Consider the following 19887-nt stretch of genomic DNA (forward strand, 5'->3'; position numbering starts at 1 on the left):
CAGGCTCAGTGGCTGCCAAGCTGGCAAAGTCACAGCTGAGGTACTAATGGAGCAACGAGTTTCTTAATTGCGAGGTGCGAAATCAGTGCTAAATTAGACAGCTTAGCCAACAGTTTACAACTAAGTTTGTGGAAAACTGTCAGCTCCCCCTTGTCTCTAATCAGTCTTAGACCCAAAATAGAATGGCTTCTTTCTGTTCAGCCTCATTCTATGATGTTCAGTCCTTCATACTCCTTCATACATTCACACAAGCAGGCCTGATCCCCATGCTGATATGTGATATTCACACTCTATTCACACAAACCAATCAACCAATCAATAAACATTTATTAAGCACCTACTATGCGCTTATCAGTCACTATTTTAGGTACTATGAGTATTGAAATGAATATCAGTGATCTCAATGGTTCAGAAGTTCTATCCAATAATACTTCTGGACAGTCTTGTGGGACTCTGACTCTTGCTATGTTTTCTCCAAAGTCACCATGGGACAGGAGTCCCTCCAACATGTTGGAGGACTAGCTTAGTTTCTTCTGGCATAATGAGGGTACCACAGATGGTTTACTCTGATATCTTTCCCTTTTTTTTGACCATAGCAACCCAGGCACTGGAAATCCAAAGACAAAAAATGAAAGAATCCCTGACCTAAGAAGCCTTCATTCTACTGGACAGTGTGGCAATTTGGGAGAAAGGCAAGATGTCCATATATACATCCCAGGCAACATGGGAGAAAGGCAAGATGTCTATACACACATACATACACACACACACACACGTATATACATATATATTTCAGACAACATGGGGAGAAAGGCAAGATGTCTATACACACACACACACACGTATATACATATATATTTCAGACAACATGGGAGAAAGGCAAGATGACTATATATATATATATATATATATATATATATATATATATATATACCAGACAATGGAAAGGGAAAGGCAAGATGTCCACATATATATATATATATATATATATATATATATATATATATATATATATATATACCGGGCAACATATACGTATAAATATCCTGTTATTATCTCCCCTTAATAGAGGAAGAAGCTAAAATAATAATTAAAGGGACTTGGTCAAGGTCATACAGAGATTAAGTCTTTGAACCTGTACTGGAACTTCTCGACTTCCAAGACAGTTTGTGATCTGCTTCCTAGAATCATAGATCTGGAGTAAAAGTAAAATGGGACCTGAGAGGATGCCAAGTCCTTTTTTTTTAAAAAAATAGATGAGAAAACTAAAGCCCAAAGAGGTTAAGTAAAGTTCAAGGTCACAGAAGTTCTATGTGCCAAAGGAAGGTCTCTGACTCTAAGGCCAGTGTTTATTCCATTGAACCAAGATTCCACTCAAGGGAAATTTTCTTGTAGCAAGAAATCCTATGATCTTGTGAATTGGGGCCAATGGGTCAAAGACAGGCAAATCTTATTTCAGTGCAATAAAAGAAAATCAACACCTCTTAATCATAAGGGCCATCCAAAGATTTCTCTTCTACATTTTCCATAGGATTGAGAGCTATAGTGGTTCTGAGAGGCAATCTAATTCATTTGCCCTTGCCCGTTTTAAAGATGAGAAAACTGATGTCTTAAGAAGGGTAGAAATGACTTCATCATCACTGTTGTTCAGTCGTCTCAGTCATATCAATTCTTCATGACCTCAGTTAGAATTTTCTTGACAAAGACACTGGAGTTGCTCTCCTTTTCCTTCTCCAGCTCATTTGTCAGATGAGGAAACTGAGGCAAACAGGATGAAGTGACTTACCCAGGATCATACAACTGGTAAGTTATCTGATTGAACTCAGGAAGAGTCTTCCATGCACTATGGCAACACTTAACTGCCTCATCATGACTATAATTATGTATATATGAAAAGAACACTAAAATGAGACTAATGCTAAGTTACTGCAGTGCCCAGTCTTGGCCCTGAAGGCCTTGCCTTTTGGTAAAAAGGGTGGGAGACTATAGATGTGGAATGCTGCTACATATATGCATCTGGTTGCTGTTGTTTTTTTTTTTGTTTGTTTGTTTTTTTTTAAATTTTTTCTCCTTCATTAGTGGGAACTCATTTGGGGAAGGAGGAGTGTTTCTTATTACTTCCCTGTATGTGCTTTCTTTGTTTTAAAGTTTTATTTATCTTGTTAAATATTTCTCAATTACATAAAATTTTTTTCACCATTCATTTAAAGAATTTTGAGTTCCAAATTTCCTCCTTCCCACTCCTTGAGAAGGCAAGAAATATATCGAATATAAATCCTTTTATATACTTTCTACTCAAGTCAAAGTGGCCTGTGAACTACCATTTTTTGTATATGCATTCCATTTCCCATCTCCAGGCCTTTGTACTTCCTTCTCATCTCCATCTTTCTGACTTCGCTGGAAGCACAGTTGGGGTGCCACTTCCTACATGAGGTCTAATCTGGCAAAGCATACAGTAGGTGCTCATTTGATGAAGTAATATAATGCATAAATAAAACTTAATCCTAATATGTATCCTAATATGTAATATGTATAATATACAATATATCTTAATATGTAGCATGATATTTCAAATGTATCCTAATATGTATCACAATATATGTTATGAAATTTCTCATTTATATTTTAAGATTTCCTCATAGCAGTCCTAGAGTAGGCAAAAGTATTACTGTGTTCATTTTTCTGATGAGGAAACTGAGGCTTAGGGAAATTAAATGTCTTGTCTATAGGGCCCCCAGTCTAGATCTGGGCTCTGGTATCCTGACGCCTAATTGAGAAAATAGCCTGGGAATTGAACTCTCCGAACGTACGGACAGATCCTAGCTGGGTTTCAATTTCTTACCTGCCTGATTGGTGGTAATATTGACGGAAGCAAACTGGGGTGAGAAGGGACTCTGGTCAGTGACTCCGTTCACTGCTTGGATCTCGAAGGTGTACTGGGTGTGGGCCAGGAGGTCGCTGATATAGATCCTCGGCTCCGTCAGACCCAGCTGACGTGGGGCAAACTGCACGTTGTCCCCGCAGCGGGTGCAGGCTCCCCGGCCCGAGCCGCAGCTTTTGCAGATGATGTTGTAAACCAGGTCCTCTCTGCCACCTGAGTCCCGGGGCGGAGTCCACTCTAGCATGAGCGAGGTCTCATTGATGCTGGAGATGACAGCCTGTGGCGCGGAGGGGATGGCTGGAGATAAACAAAGGGATTGGTTAGTGGCTGGTGGGAGACTACTTATTCTACTATTCCTATTCTACTACAGAACAGCCTTATCCTGTCAACTGCATTGACTCAATGTAAACAGAGTACTGCATAAACCTTTAAGCATGAATCTGACCAGATTGCTTCCCTACCCTAAAACCTTCTGAGGCTCCCTATTGCCTCTAGGGTAAAATACCAAATCCCTAGTCTGATCTTTACAATTGTTCCTAATATCTTTCTAGTCTTGTTTTCTACTACTCCTTTTTATTCATTTTCTATTCGAGTCAAAGTGACCTACTAACTAATTATTTCTTGCTTATGGCATTTCAACTCCCACCTCCAGACTTTTGTATAAATCATGTTTGAAATGCACCTCCACTTCTTAGAATCCCCAGTTTCATTCAAGGTACCACTTCCTTGGTACATAAGACCTATGCAGTAGGCACTTAATAAATGCCTGTTGACTGACATGTTCCCAGCTGTTAGTGCTTAAAAGCACTTTGTTGAGAATTCATATTTACTTCTCTATCCCTCTTTCCCCTCAAGAACATCAATTTCCCCAGGGCAAGGAATGTTCCATTCTTTTCCTTGCACCTACAACATCTGGCACAGAGTCTTGTACCTAGTAAGTATTCAATAATTGTGGAATTGAATTCTATTGAGGGGAGCTGCTATCTGTTCTCAGTTCATCCCCAAGGACCTATTCAATCCCAAGAAAAGCTTTAAGCAGCCTCTTCTCTTTCTATTTTGAATTTTCTGCCCCAACATCAAACTTCTGACTCCTATCTGAAATGCTTTCCTTTCTCCCTCTCTCTTTTCTCCTAGTCGGCCTCTTACTCATCCTTCAAGGGTCAGTTCCAAGATCACCTTCTCCATGAAGCTTTCTCTAAGCATCCCACCCCCTCACTAACAATAACACTAGCTACCATTTATATAGAACTTTTAGGAGTGCAAAATCCTTTAAACATACTCTCTTACTTGGTCTTCACACCAACTCTGAGATGTAGATGCTATGATTATCATGCCCATTTTATAAATGGAATAACTGAGGCAGGCAGAAGTCAACTTGCCCGAAGTCACAAAGCTAGTAAATACCTGAGGTAGGATTTGAATGAAAGTCTTCTTGATTTCAGTTCTAGGGCTCTAGCTACTGTGTCAACTAGCTATATAGGAGTGACCTCTTCTCTCCTTTTCTTTGTATAAACATGATTATATGTTTTGCATATATCTTGAACAGCAAAGTAGATCAAAGTAGTCAATACTTAAATTAATTCAGGTTACTCACTGGAAGGTCAAATATTAGGACCACATAATGAAGAGACTCATTGGAAAAGACTCTGATGTTAGGAGAGATTGAAGGAAAAAGGAACAAGGGATGGCAGAAATAGATAGTGTCATGGAAAGGGAACATGAGCTTGAACTGACTTCAGGAGGTAGCAGAGGGTGGAAGGGCCTAGCATGCCCATCTGTGGTTCATGGGATCAACAAAGAGTGAACAACAACATGTATATGCCATGGGGAATTTCCAAATAGACCAAAAATTTCTCTTTGACCCCATGTTTTGCACATAGTCTTGTTTGTGGATGACATTATGTTCCTGATCTCTTGGAATTACTAGGTTTTGTATGAGATCCACGGTCACTAGACAGGAAATCAGTCTGGTCATCCATATTGGAAAAACTCAACTGGATGAAGAACACATATTACCTAGATTTTGACCTGAAGTTGGACAAGCACTCTGTTTAAGTTCATCAAGATTATCTATTTTGGATAAACCCTACAGATGGCCAAAAGCTATGGCCAAAACTGAATGGAGGAAAGACATTTTTCTAGATTGAATTTGGGAAACCATGTTCTACTTTCAATGGGCCCAAGCTGTTCCTTATGACAAAAGCCATCTTTAATATTAATACCCTTCTGGAGATGCTATCTATAACAAATACTGTAATGTGAAGATCTCTCAAAAGTCACGTTGTGCAGCCTACATCTTTTCACTAGGTCCACAAGAATATCATGAGTGACACTGCTAAATGCTTTTTAAAAGCTGGATACAACAGCATTGCCCCATCTACTTATCTAGTCAATGTAACAACAAAAAATAAAGTTTATTTGGCATGACCTACCCTAAGAAGGGCCTGCTGTCTCTTTGCATCATTACCTCCTTTTCTAGATGGTTACTAGCCACCCTCTTATCCATTCATTCCCTTCTATGTCCTAGAATTTTGTTTCCAATTAATTTATGGTTTATATTCCCCTGGGCTTTTATTACATGTAATTTTTATTGCATCATGATCTGAAAAAAATGCATTTACTATTTCTGCCTTTTTGTATTTGATTTTGAGGGGTTTTGCCCTACTATATGGTCAATTTTTGTATAGATTCCATGTACTGCCGAGAAAAAATATATTCCTTTCTGTGTCCATTCAATTTTCTCCAAAGATCTAACCATACCTAACTTTTATAGAATTCTACTTAACTTCTTAACTTCTTTCTTATTTATGTTGTGGTTTGATTTATCTAGTTCTGAGAGAATATGTCACAAAATTTTGAAAATGAACTCAAAATTAGTTTCCAAAGTCCATTTTTGCCCTTTTTTCAAAAAACCAAGAAAATACTAGCTCTTTTCTAGCCTCCAAGCACCTCTTATTTTTCCAAAGATCATTGAGGGTACTTCATAATAGTTCAGTTCCTTCAGCACCACGGACTGCAGCTTCACCAGGTGTGGCCACCTGAAGTCATCAAAAGCAGCTGGAGGCTCCCCCATTCTCTTCCTACTTCACTGTGCATTTGCACAAATATCATCAGCTTTTCTTGCTCTTTTCAGGCCAAGGATTATCTTTGGCAGAGGAAATAAGAGCATGATTAAGAGCTGAGGAGTTCCACCTTCCCTCTGTCATCTAATTTCCTTGTCCCAGTGGGCCTTCTCTCTTTTCTGAGCTTCCACTTTCTTCTATTATGTCTAGAAAAGAACCAAATGTTTTTGTTGGCTCTAACCTTTCCTTCCAGCCTCATCTCATTCATTCTAAGCTTCAACTCTCTTGATATTCTCCTTAAGAGTACGCTTTTGAATTCAGCTTCTATTTGTGCTTGCTCCCATATTCTCCATTTGTCACTGAAAAGTACAAGTTGCCCATCAAGTGCCTTGAGATGCCTCCTAGGGCAGCTAAGTGGTATAGTGGACAGAGAATTGGGCTTGGAATCAGGAAGACTCAGCTTCATAGGTTTAAATCTGACCTCAGATACTAGCTATGTGATCTTGGATGAGTCACTTAACCCTGTTTATCTCAGTTTTCTCATCTGTAAAAGAAGCTGGAGGAGGAAATGACAAACTACTCCAGTATTTTTGCCAAGAAAATCCCCAAAATGACTGAACAAGATGCTTCTAAAAAGAAGTTGGTCTCTTGAATGAATGCTACCTATTCGTGCTTATCAAATTTGTTTCTCTTTACATCTTGAGACTTTCATCTCTCCTGGGATGATTTCTCCTATAGAATTTTATATCATGGGCTCCTCTCTAACTTTTCTCAAAGCCCTTTGAAATATGCTTTCCCCCAACTTAGAGTTCACATCAGGCCCTGTCTACTTTTCCTCTCCTCAATCAACAAACTTTAACATGGAGAGTTCATATTCCCTCATGCTTCAGCAATCTTCATGCTTGAACTGAAATGACAAATATTTTGAAGCACAATGGAGAGGCACTTGGTGGGTAGATGCAGACAAGAGGTTTTTTTTTTTTTTTTTTTTTTGCCAACAATGTTTTGTGATCAAGTGGTATAAAGGACGTTATTGGGAACATGGATGACCAGAACAGAGTGGAGGTTGTTCAGATAGCCAGGAACGATGGAGAGCCAAAATTCTAAATGGGTACTGCTATTGTTGAAAAGGGCAAAAGGGCACTGGGTACATTCTCAAGAGATAGATGTCAGAAGGACAATATATAATAAAGGTGCAAAGTGGGAAGGTATAGGAGGTATCAAGCTTGCACTAGCACCTAGCAGAGGGCCCTGGATGTAGGTAAATTTGGTCATCTTCTGTCTAATATTTGCCTATTTATTTACATGTAGTTTCCCCATTTGAATGTAAAGTCCTCAGGGGCAGAGGCTGTTTTGGCCCTTCTTTATATCCAAAGTACTAAGCAATAGTGTCTGGAAGATGATAAGCACATAATAAATTCCTGTTGATTGATTTGAGTGAATGAAGGATGCCCTTCCCTCTTTATTTTTCAAAGGAAAGTAACTGGACAAAATAATTTATGCTAAGTGCTTGATGTGTGAGCCCCTGAGGAGTGGCTGAGTTTTAAGAGAAGGCTGTAGGGAAGTGACATTACTGAAAACCCCCTCCTCAAAGAAGCTATCCCTTCCAGATTGGATCTTTGTCGAGTACTTGGATAATCAACACAGAAAATCATTTTGGACACATTCTTCACATAGTTCTCTAAGAGGGGCTAAAACTGAGAGGCAGCTCCCATTGTGAGGAAAGGAAGTACCTACTATGTACCAGATATGATGCTAAATGCTTTACGAATATCTTTTCATTTGATTCTCTCAACAATCCTGTGAGATAAACGCTGTTATTAATTTGATTTTAAAGTTGAAGAAACTGAATTAGACAGAAGGGACTTGTTTACGCTCACACAGCTACTCTATGTCTGAGGCTGGATTTGAATTCAGGTTTTCCTGACTCTAGACTTAATGTTCTTTCTACTTCATCAAATAATTGCCAGGAATCCCAGCAGGGATGGGACTGATAACATAGGTTCAGCCAAGGTTCTCTCACTTGAGATAGGGTACCTGCCAGCCAGTAAGTTCAGTCATAAATTGGGGAATGGAAGAATCAATCTTAGAATGTGTCTGAGATCATGGGCCAGAGGCAAAATTTCTGGGCCTGTTTGCCTAAAAGAGCTGGATGAAAGATCCTACTGAGATACAGAGATGAGCTCACTTAAGCTGAATAATAATTACAGAACAGTTTCTTCCTTTGTTGAGGGAGAGAGAAATCCATAGAACAAAATACATTAAAGAATGTCAGAGCTGCAAGGACATGGATTGTTAGAAGTCCTCTGTTCAGAAAACTAAAGGTTCTATGTTGCTTTCTGGACAAAACACTAAATCCAGAGTTTGGAACTCTAGGCTCTGCAGGACCCCAGTCTAGCTTTCCAGACATCATTCCCCTTCACACGGTCTGTTCCAGCCAACCTGTACTACATTGTTCCCTAATCTCTCCAATTCTCTGTTCTAAAATCCTTTGGAACTTGAATAAGCTTTGATTATGGCTACATGATGCATCCGTGTGCACGAGCCTCCGACAAGGGACCTTTTCCACTCAGAAATTACTTTTATGTCTCAAAGAAAAGGGTTATCACTCTTCTATCAGTGATTTGACTCCTACTTCTTAAGAAAAAACGAATATAAGCCAAAAAATATTTCAGGATGGTACGTGAATGAATGATTGGTTTCAGGTGGCATCTGTTTCACAAGGAGATTCCCCCCCAGGGTGAGCTCAGCCAGAAATATGCCCTCTAAATGTACCCCTCCCAAACATACTGGTGCATGGCATCTCCAGCGGGTCTAGGTCAGCTCGGTAGTACCCGTTGCGGCAAACACAGTTAGTGGCTCCTTCTGAAGTAGTGCGGCTGTTGATGGGGCAGTGAGTGCATCCTTCGTCCCCCTGGTTGGGCTTGAAGGTCCCAGAAGGGCAGCCTAGAGGAGAAAAGACATGAGAATCATCCAAATAGAAATGAATGAATAGAACTGGACGTGTGTGTGTGTGTGTGTATGTATGTAAATATGTAATTATATTGATCAGAAAAGCAGCTCATACAAGAATTATTATTCCCATTTCACAGAAAAAGAAACTGAGGTTTGAGGGAAGGCAAGGAAATTGCCTAAGGTCCCATGGGGCAAACCTGGAATGCACATTAGCATGCAGACTCCTTGGGAATAGGGATGGTTTCCTTTGTGACTAGCACAGGGCCTGACACATATAGTAGACTTTTAAGAAATGCAGGGATTGTGAGAACTCTGACCTCTACTCCACTCTATCTGACATAGATAGAGGAGCAAAAGCCTCAGAACTGGAAAGACTTTTAAGAGTCATTTGGTTCAACCTCCTTATTTTCTTATTTTATTTATATAAATATTTTTTATTAAATACTCACATTCATATACATATTTATTTGCTAAATATTTACATTAGATAAATATTTTGTTAAGTATTTACATTAGATAAATATTTATTTATTAAATATTTGCATTCATATAAATATTTATTGTTTACATTAGATAAATATTCATTTATTAAGTATTTACATTATATAAATATTTATTTATTAAACATTTACATTCATATAAACATTTATTTATTAAAAATTTATGTTTATGTAAAGAATTTATTTATTAAATATTTATAGTTACACAAATATTTACATTTATATTTAACCTCCCTATTTATGTGGGAGCAGATAGGCTTGTTGATTTGTGTAACATGGCCTAGGTAATAGGAACTGGGCCAGAATTAGAGTGTGGGGCCTTCCTATTACAGGAGGCAACTCAGCCTCTTAGTTTTATAAGGGCAAAGTGAGGTTCGAGACCATAGGGTCATAGAATTTGAATTGGAAGAAACCTTGGGTGCCATTTGATAAAACTCTTATTTTGCAGAGGAGAAACTGGAAACTGAGGCCTCTGGAGGTTAAATAATTCTTCTGACATAATATAAGTGTTCTTAAGTGCCAGAGGGAGATGATGAAGTCGGGTCCTTGAATTTTAAGCCTTTCCCTCTTCCCCCTTCCCCTTTAAATCCTTATCCTTTTCTCTTTTTCTCATTCTCCTTGACAGGGTCCAGTCCCAGCCTGCTTATAGTCTTCGATAAAATCCAATCTGATCTTGGAAGAGATCCGTTTTGGCGGCATTCTCTTCCAAATATGGATGGAAGCGGCTGGGGAATGTTCTCCCCTCCCTTTCTCCCCATCTTCCCCTACAGCAGCTCCAGCAGCCCTAGTTTGGCACTAAAGGACCAGGTTCCCAAGGGTTGCTGGGAAACTCTCCAGCCCGGAAGATGGATGGATGTCCCCTGTGAGCTGGAGAAGCCAGGTTGCCCGCAACACCAGCCACGGACGGTAGAGGGTAGTGTCTGAGCTTCGGGAAGCATGTCATCTCCACGCCTCCCTCCCAGCCCCCCCAAAGCACTCTGAAGCGTGTGTGACACATGTTCTAGCAATCTCAATAAATAAACAGGAGCCCCGGGTACGCAGGGGGGACTCCTTGCCTTTTCCAAACTCCACCCGCTGCCTCTCTCTTTAGTCAGCAAGCCTCTTTCTATTCCCAACTTCCCAGGCAGAAGGAACAGATTTGTTTTGGAGAAAGCTCTGCTGGTTCCCCATTCTGCCTTTCGCTTGAAATCCAGAAGATAACAACAATGACAACAGTAAAAATAGCTGACATTTATACAGAGCTGTAGGGTTTGCAAAGCGTGCTGCAGACGTGATTTCTTTTGGTCCTCATAAACTATCCTGACACGCGCTTTGCTTTTAGGGATCCCTGTTTTATGGAGGAGGAAACAGACTCAGACGTACTAGCTCAGGTGGTTTCTGAGGCAAGATCTGAATCCAGATCTCCCCAACTCTCAGACTAGGTTTGTGAATTTGGAGTTGGAAGGGACCTCAGAGCTCACCGAGTCCCTGGCACAGATAAAGAAACCAACAAAGGGAAATGACTTCAACTCTCCATTTTATACTGTAAAGACACTTTCTAAATCTGACATTAGAGTCATATGAGAGGAGTAGAGATTTGAATCCAGGTCTTCTAACTCCAAATGAATTCTGTTTTGTTTTGTTTTCCATTAGCGCATCCCACTGTTTCCCTTCTCCCATTTCTGCACATCTGCCTTGAAGCATTCTAGGCTTGCTGAGGCTGAGTTGGATAGCAGCGGGGCTTCTGCTTCCTGGACTAGCTGAAGGAGCGGAGGTCTGAAAATCGGGCTCCACTGCTGAATCACTCTGCACTGGGAACAAGTCAATTCATCTCCCCAGCTCTCAGTTTCTTCATATGTCAAGAAGGGATTATTTCATTCATCTGGGCATTATTGAGAACAGAGAATGTCAGAATTGGAAGGGGCTGCTGACATGACCTTGTTCCATCATCTCATTTAGCAGAATTAGGGAGCCCAAGGCCCAGGGTTGGGCTAACCAAACCTCAAGTCACACAGCCAATTAGCAGCAGAGCTGGGTCTCTTAGGGACCAAGTCTCTAGGCTCTCAAGACTGATATTTCTCATTTCTACAATACTCTGCTTCTTCCAGCACACCACCGGGAAGTGTGCCAGGCGGGGTTGCCTGGAGTTTGTAACAGAGATGAACAGGACACTGGGGAAAGGCCCTGACATCCCTCTCTATCGCCTTCCAGCATTCATGACCTTCTACCCAATGCTGATACCGGAGAATGCTGGGAAAACTTCACTGCTGTGGCTAAAGAACCTCCTCGATTCCACTCATTAGTAATAATCTTTGCCTTTACAATTCACTTTGTAATTCAAGTGTAGTAGTAGTAGTAGTAGTAGTAGTAGTAGTAGTAGTAGTAGTAGTAGTAGTAGTAGCAACAGTAGTAGGAACAACAACAACATTTATAAAATGCTTATGATGTGACAGGTACTGTGCTTTGAGTAACACTAGGTATTACAATTGTCTTGCTTCATTACTGCTATCTCTGTTAGACTGGGTGAGTTCCATGCTGTCAAGTATCAGCAAAATCTTGAGCTCTTGCATGCAGTAGGCACTTAAAAATGTGTCTGTTTGAAGATCCAGATCCTCGAGGAGAGTCACACTTGGAACTATCATCAAGCAGCCTCAACTGCAAAGAAATAGCTGAAAGCCGGTATGGACAGTGGGCAAGAGGAACAAAGAGACCAGTGGGCTGTGAGAAAGTGGAGCGTTGTATATTGAGAGATGGGAGATGCTAAACAGGGGAGAAAAAAGAAGCAAGCAACCATATGATGACAAAGGGGGCTAACGTTTTCATATTTGAAGGTCTTTACTTTTGAACATATTATGTTCCAACAACCCTTCAAGATCTACCATTCTGTAATCTAAGGACCCTCCCAGCTCTGACCTCCTGGGTTCTAAGGACCCTCCCAGCTCTGACCTCCTGGGTTCTAAGGGCCCTCCCAGCTCTGACCTCCTGGGTTCTAAGGGCCCTCCCAGCTCTGACCTCCCGGGTTCTAAGGGCCCTCCCAGCTCTGACCTCCCGGGTTCTAAGGGCCCTCCCAGCTCTGACCTCCCGGGTTCTAAGGGCCCTCCCAGCTTTGACCTCCCGGGTTCTAAGGGCCCTCCCAGCCCTGACCTCCTGGGTTCTAAGGGCTCTCCCAGCTCTGACCTCCTGGGTTCTAAGGGCCCTCCCAGCTCTGACCTCCTGGGTTCTAAGGGCCCTCCCAGCCCTGACCTCCTGGGTTCTAAGGGCTCTCCCAGCTCTGACCTCCTGGGTTCTAAGGGCCCTCCCAGCTCTGACCTCCTGTGTTCTAAGGGCCCTCCCAGCTCTGACCTCCTGGGTTCTAAGGGCCCTCCCAGCTCTGACATCCTGGGTTCTAAGGGCCCTCCCAGCTCTGACCTCCCGGGTTCTAAGGGCCCTCCCAGCTCTGACCTCCTGGGTTCTAAGGGCCCTCCCAGCTCTGACCTCCTGGGTTCTAAGGGCCCTCCCAGCTCTGACCTCCTGGGTTCTAAGGGCCTCCCAGCTCTGACCTCCTGGGTTCTAAGGGTCCTCCCAGCTCTGACCTCCTGGGTTCTAAGGGCTCTCCCAGCTCTGACCTCCCGGGTTCTAAGGGCCCTCCCAGCTCTGACCTCCCGGGTTCTAAGGACCCCCCCAGCCCTGACCTCCCGGGTTCTAAGGGCCCTCTCAGCTCTGACCTCCTGGGTTCTAAGGGCCCTCCCAGCTCTGACATCCTGGGTTCTAACGGCCCTCCCAGCTCTGACCTCCTGTATTCTAAGGCCTCTCTAGCTCAGGCATTCTGGGTTCTAAGTCTGCTCTTTCCAACTCTCCCATTTTATATTGTAAAGTCACTTTCCAGTTCTGACATTCTGTGTATTAGCATTCTGTGTACTGCTAAGGAAGAACATCTGTTAATCTAACCTTTTAAAATTTGTGTTGTGGCAAAGTTCTGGATTTGGAATTAGGAAGACTTGGATTCAGATCCTGATTCTGGCATGTACTAACCATGTGGTCTAGGGCAAGTCACTCCATCTCTTTCCTCAATCTGTAAAATGGGAATAATTATGATGGTGCAATGAATAGAGAGCAAGGCTTTATCAGGAGGACCTGAATTCAAATCCATCCTCAAACATTTACTAGCTGTGTGAACCTGGGCAAGTTATTTCACCTTGTTTGCCTCAGTTTCCTCCTTTGTAAAATGAACTGGAGAAGAGAATGGCAAACACTTCAGTACCGCTGCCAAGAAAATCCCCAAAGGGGTCACAAAGAGCCGGGGGAGATTCAACAATAACATTAATAACACCAGATTTACAGCTTTGTTGTGAGACTAAAATTAGTCCTATACAAAGTAATTTGAAAACTTTAAAGGGCCAAATACACATCAGGGATGATTAATTTTTTTTTTCATCTCTTCTTTTTCCTTCCTCTCACAATATTCCTTCCAGCCATATTTTCTGTAGAGGGCCCCTGTTGCCCAGGAATTAAAGACCCTGGAGATGCTTGTCTCTGATCACTCATTTATCTACTGTTTGTTTTTTTGTTTTTTATCTCCTGAAGTTGAAGGCCGAGGATGAGGGGGAAAATGAGAGGTTTCTCTTTATTCTAAATCCATTCCTAGCTCCCAGCATGCTCTCCCTGCAGAGACCAGCCAAGCTCTGGAGGAGTGAGGATGTTGGACAGCTCAGAGGGAAAGCACAGTAACAGCTGGCCTTGACAGGGGACTTTACAAGACTGCAAACCAATTCATCTCATTTGAGCATCACAACAACCCTTGGAAGTGGGTGCGAGAGCCCCCATTTTATAGATGAGAACACTAAAGATCAGCAAAGTTAAACAGTTTAGCCAGAACCCAAGTCATATGGCTACTAAGTGTTTGAGGCAGGTTTTGAATCCAGGTCTTGCTGACTTCAAGACCAGGGCTCTCTATGCATCTAATTGTCTCGAGTTGACAGAGGGAGGAGGGCCTCAATTAGGATTCTGGGGGCAAGAGCTTGAGCCTCAAGGCTGCCACTGATTAGCTAGGTGGCTGTGCAAGTCACTCCTGGCCTCCAGCCTCAGTTTCTTCACCTGTAAATGGAGAAACTAGTCCTGGCTTTGCCTCTCATAATATTCAAGGAAATGGACAAGATGTAATTATTTAGGGGAAAAAAATCAAGGTTAAGTTATGATTATTTATAGATAGTTCAGGTAAAAATGTTATGTATCTGATATGCCCTGAAATCGCTAAGTGGCTGCTGGTTCCTTGCCAGCCTGGGACAGAGAATACACACACACACACACACACACACACACACACACACACACACACACACACACACACACACACACACAATCAATTCCTCCCACCTTTCCCCCCTCATCTGTTAAGCTCAGCATGTCTCTGCTCCAACTGCTTGTCTTCCTCCTAATATGATTTGTACGAGGCTGCCTTTCTGCTTGCTTGTTCCTCCATCTGGAATGCCCACTTTCCTCTCCCCAGCTAGCTCGTGCCCCTCCTCTCCTGGCTCCAAAGTCACCTCTTCCAGAAGCCACCCCTCATTAACCCTGCCCCACTCAGGGGCTCCCTCAGCAGGCCCATGCTTGGACAGCCATGCAATTTTGCTTTGGGTTTCTTGCTTCTGAAATTGAAATATAAAATGCTATAGTCAGAAGAGACAGCAGGAGAATAATGGATTTGGGATAGAGGAGGCTCTGAATTAAAATACCTTACTTTAGGTAAATCACTTAAAATATAAGTGTGTGTGTGTGCCTCAGTTTACCTTTCTGTAAAATGAAGGAATTGAACCATATGACCTCTAAAGCCTCTCCTCAATCTAAATCTGTGGTCCAAAGCTTGACTATAAAAGACAGAGTGTCAGAAGTAGAAGGTACCTAAGATATCATTTAAACATCCTGATTTTTCTGGGGAAGAATCTGAGAAAGTGGACATCAGAAACCAGGTCCCAATTCCCATTATATTTGCTGAGGATTCCCCCCACTCTGACATTCTCTGATAAGATTCCTTTCAGGGTGGACATCCTATATCCCAAGATTCTTCTCAGCTGTGACATTATGGGTTCTAAAGGTCCTCCTCCCAGCTCTGCCTTTCTAACTCTGATGGTCTCCGTTCTAAGGTTCCTCCTAGCTCTAACTCTGAGTTACAACAGCATGTAATTCTGTAAGGAGGTTCCTACTGCCTAAAATGTGCCAAGTCTCCTTCTGGCCATGGATAGTCCAGGGCTATTTCAGGATTCTTCCTTCCCTACTCCCCATCTCCCTGTCCTGGCAGGCAAGAGGAACGTCCTCTCTCTCTGACCAGGGGCTGACCCGGCTGACTCAGCAAAGCACTTGACCCCTTATTGGCAGGAGGGTCTCACAAGGGATGTGACCGCCTGAAAGGATCCACAGATGTCCAATTGGTGTAGCTCCTCACAGACAGGGCCACTCCCAGAGGGTGAGGTCTCCCCCCTGAGGGATCGTGGGTACACATGGACTCCATTCTTCCTCCTCCGAGAGGTCGATCCCTCCACCTCACCTCCCAACCTCGTCTGAGTTTCAAATTCCTTCTCCACATTCCTGGTCTGGGCTGAGGGCGGGAGTGGGGAGAAGGGGAGAATGACCCTCTGAGAAGAAGCCACAGTTTTCCTTTGAGGGGATGGGTCCTCATAGTCAGGTCAAAGCTGCATATCTAGATAAAATCAGGCCACAGTGAACTCTCTGGGTTCTAGGTTTGAATCTTAGCTTTTGAGTCATGTGGGTCTTATAGGACTTTCATATCTCTGTGTTTTCTTCTCTCCACTCCAAAGCCTTGCCACTGGTTTGGAGCCCCATCATTCTTCTTTTCCTCTTTCCTGGATTATTTTGCTAGCCTCCTAATTGGCTTCCTGGCCTCCATTCTTTTACTTTTCCAAATCATGTTTTACTTCGACTCCAAGAGTTCCAGGTGCCCCATATTGCTTCTAGAATCAAAAATAAAACTACTTGGCAATTGAGGAGCCTCAAGATGCTATTCCTACTTTTATCATGAAATCCTCCTCTTCTTGCATTCACCAGTCCAGTCAAACCTGCCTGATTGCTGTTCCTCTTAAAGGGCATCCCATCCGCCATCTTCATTCCTCTGCACAATCTGTTCCCCGTGCCTGGAATACACTCCCTTTTCACTCTTCCTCCTTTTAGAATCCTTAACTGTTTTGTTTTTTTCAAACTTCCTACCTGAGTGAAGTCTGACATTTAAAGCCTTCTCCAATCTGGATCCCACCTAGCTTTCCAGATTTATTGGGAGTTCCCCCAAATTGGTATTCTATCACTAATCTTATTGCTTATGGCTTTATTCCATTCACCCCCTCACTTCTTAAATATTTTAGCATCCCAAAGGGCTCAGATCCAGGGCGACCTCCACTCTGAAGCCTCTCTTAGGGGCAGTGCTCTCTCTCTGCTCAGAATATCTGAAACTTATTTATCTGAATTCATGTTAAGAAGTATTTATTAAGCACTGACTATATACACGTGCATACATGCTGCATCACCCCCAGTAGGACCTGAGCTCCTTGGGTAAAGACTATTTTGTTCTTTTATCTTTTGTATTAGAACAGTCTCTTACATACAATATGATCTTATTAAGTATGTTTGCTGAATGGAATTGGATCATATTTATGTAACTATGATGGCATAAAAATGGTAACAGGAAGTGACACTGTCTTGTCTGCTAACCAATTTGCAAGTGTGTAGAGCAGGTGTTTCCTACCCATTTAATAGATAAGAAGGTTGAGGCTCAGAATGGAGTAAGTTTTGAACAAGATGGTCTTTGGGATTTCTTGTTATAAGATTCTGAGACTTGCTCCAGATTACCAAGAAGCAGAGCAAAGAAAGACTTGGAGGCAAATGGCATAGAAGAAAGATCTTTTAATTTGGAGGGAGAGGACATCACTCCCTGTCTATATGATCTGGGATACTCAATGTCCCTGATCTTCAGTTTTATCTTTTATAAAATGAAGGGATTGGAATAAATAACTTCTAAGTCATTTTAAAGTCTTTGATCTGACTTAATTCAGAACCTCAGAGTCCTGGGGCTGCCTTGAGTCTTTGCCCAGAGTGGGAAACTCCAAAGCCAGAGACAAGGAAACCCTCATGGGTAATTAAAAAGGCAGCTATGGTCTACAAGTGCTCTAGACTTGAAATCTGGAAACCTGGTGTCCAGCTGTTACTCTGCTGCTTACTATGTGACCTTAGACAAGTCACTTCTGTTCAGCCATGTGACCTCAGACAAGCTATGTTCCTCAGAAGGCTGGGCCCCAGCTCCTAATCTGTGGAATTCTAGGTGCTGTCCAAAGGCTCTTCCAACTCTAAATCCTATAATTGCTCATTGAAATCCCTTTGGCTGCTGTGCTAGCCAATTTCCTCTCATTCTGTCGGCACTGACGATGAAGAGCAGCTGTTGCATTCTCCATGTAATACCCCTTCAGAGACGCAAAGACAATACCTTCCCTCACCTCGCCAGTCCCTGACAACTCTTCCTTCTCTGATCATCTCTAATGCTTCTGGCTTATGCCAGCACATCATTATGGGATGCTTTTTCTCTGGGTTATCCTTGACTTTGAGAGCCATAATAGATCTTATTCATCCTGATTCAGTATTCGATGGTAAATTAACTGTGGGAAAGCCGTAGGCTTCAGAGTCCTGGAAGAAAGAGGGATGGTCTCTGAAGTTCCTCCCAGATTTTGCTAGTTAAACCCATTATCTTCTGATTGCTCTGGCTGGGAAGTTGGATGGGTTAAAACTTGAGGGTGTTGACCATCTAGTCCAGGTGTGGGGAACTTCTTTTCTGCCAAGGGCCATTTGGACATTTATAGCTTCATTTTGCAGGCATACAAAATTATCAGCTTCAAGAATTCAAGCAGTCGGAGGTTGCTGTACCTAGCTTTTAGCTCATCATTGTCTTCAGCCACCTTAGCAAAAGATTTTAAGGGTCTAATATGGTTACCAGGACTGATGTTCCCACCCTGATTTAGTCCAACTGGTTTTTGTTGTTGTTCAGTTGTCAGTGACCCCACTTGTTTTTTTTTTTTTTTTGGCAAAGATACTGGAGTAGCTTGCCATTTCCTTCTCCAGCTCATTTGACAGGTGAGGAAACTGAGGCAAACAGGGTAAAGTGACTTGTCCAGGATCACACAACCAGTTAGTATCTGAGGCTGGATTTGAACTTAAGAACTTGAGCCTTCCTGATTCCCAGTCCCCTAGCCACTCATTACACCCTAGATAAAAGAGTCATCAATCAATGGTCCAGCCTTTCCTTGAAGACCTCCAAGGAAGGGGAATTCACTACTTCCCAGAGTACTTTGGGACAGCTCCAATTGTTAGGAAATCTTCCATTATTTTAAAGCCCCAATTTCCCTCCAGGTGGTTTTCTACACATCACTCCTAGTTCTCCTGTCCAGGGGCAATCAGTACCAGTCCCATCTCTCCTCCATAAAACAACTCTCGAATTACTGAGGACAGAGCTCAGTCTCCCCTGAAGCTTTTTTCCTTCAATTGCAATTTCTATGGAGCTTAAGGCCTTTCACCAGATTGACTGTTCTCAGGATCAATGTTCCTTCTAAAATGTGGTTTTCCCCAAATATCCCATGCATAGTCTGACCATGGGACCACTACTTCCCTCAACTGTGGATGAGACTGGCGTTAGTTTTTCAGTGACCATGCTATCTCTATCACTGAATATAAGCCCCTTGAGGACAGAACCTATTTCACTCTTCCTATCTCCATTGTCTGGCACAGTAGCAGACACTTAATAAATGACTATTGATTACTGATTGATTAAAACAGTGGTCCTCAAACTTTTCAAATAGGGGGCCAGTTCACTGTCCCTCAGACTGTGAGAGGGCCTCCACTATAGTAAAAACAAAAGCTCACACTCTGTCTCCGCCCCTCAGCCCATTTGCCATAACCCAGCAGGCCACATAAATATCCTCAGCCACGAATCTGGCCAGCAGGCCGTAGTTTGAAAATCCTTGGATTAAAAGCTGTGTGAACAGGAAATAGATCAGTATCTCAGTTTCCTCCTTAGTAAAATAGGCCAATTTTGGGGGGTTATATACAATTTATGGGATCAGACATTTAGAGGGATTTCAGAATCCAACTCATTATATTACAGATTAGGAAAACTGAGGTTCAAAGAAGTTCATACTGGAAGAGATCTTAGAGGCTATATATTTTGTCAAAGTTATGTAGAACTTTAAGGTACACAAAATGCTTTGTCATACATTATTTAATTTCATCCTGCAACAATTTTATGGGGATAGGTTACTATCATTATTCCCATTTTACAGATGGGGAGACTGAAGTTCATACAGATAGAAAAGATCTGTGGGAAGGTTTCCATTCAGGTCTTCTTGACTCCAAGTCCAATAAATACTATACCACCCAGCTGCCTAGAAGTACAAAACATTTTCTAGTTAGGATCAAATGGACTTATACAGGGAAAAATCAACCCAAGATTTCTGAGTAATGGTCAAGCGTGAAGTTCTGGAGA

At 42.3% G+C, this 19887-nt stretch overlaps 1 protein-coding gene across 4 annotated transcripts in view; it reads right to left on the minus strand.

Annotated features, from left to right (window-relative positions):
• The window catches only part of EPHB2 (EPH receptor B2), a 267166-nt gene that overhangs the window by 58675 nt on the left and 188604 nt on the right, over positions 1–19887 (minus strand). For all 4 annotated transcript variants that reach the window (XM_074305917.1, XM_074305913.1, XM_074305915.1 and 1 more), the window contains exons 4-5: positions 8734–8889; positions 2843–3178 (exon numbers count right to left, since the gene is read on the minus strand). In XM_074305917.1, the coding sequence (XP_074162018.1) occupies positions 2843–3178; positions 8734–8889 (492 nt within the window). The remainder of the gene's footprint in view (positions 1–2842; positions 3179–8733; positions 8890–19887) is intronic.

The sequence above is a fragment of the Sminthopsis crassicaudata genome, chromosome 3 (assembly GCF_048593235.1).
Source record: "Sminthopsis crassicaudata isolate SCR6 chromosome 3, ASM4859323v1, whole genome shotgun sequence".
Classification (NCBI taxonomy): Eukaryota; Metazoa; Chordata; class Mammalia; order Dasyuromorphia; family Dasyuridae; genus Sminthopsis; species Sminthopsis crassicaudata.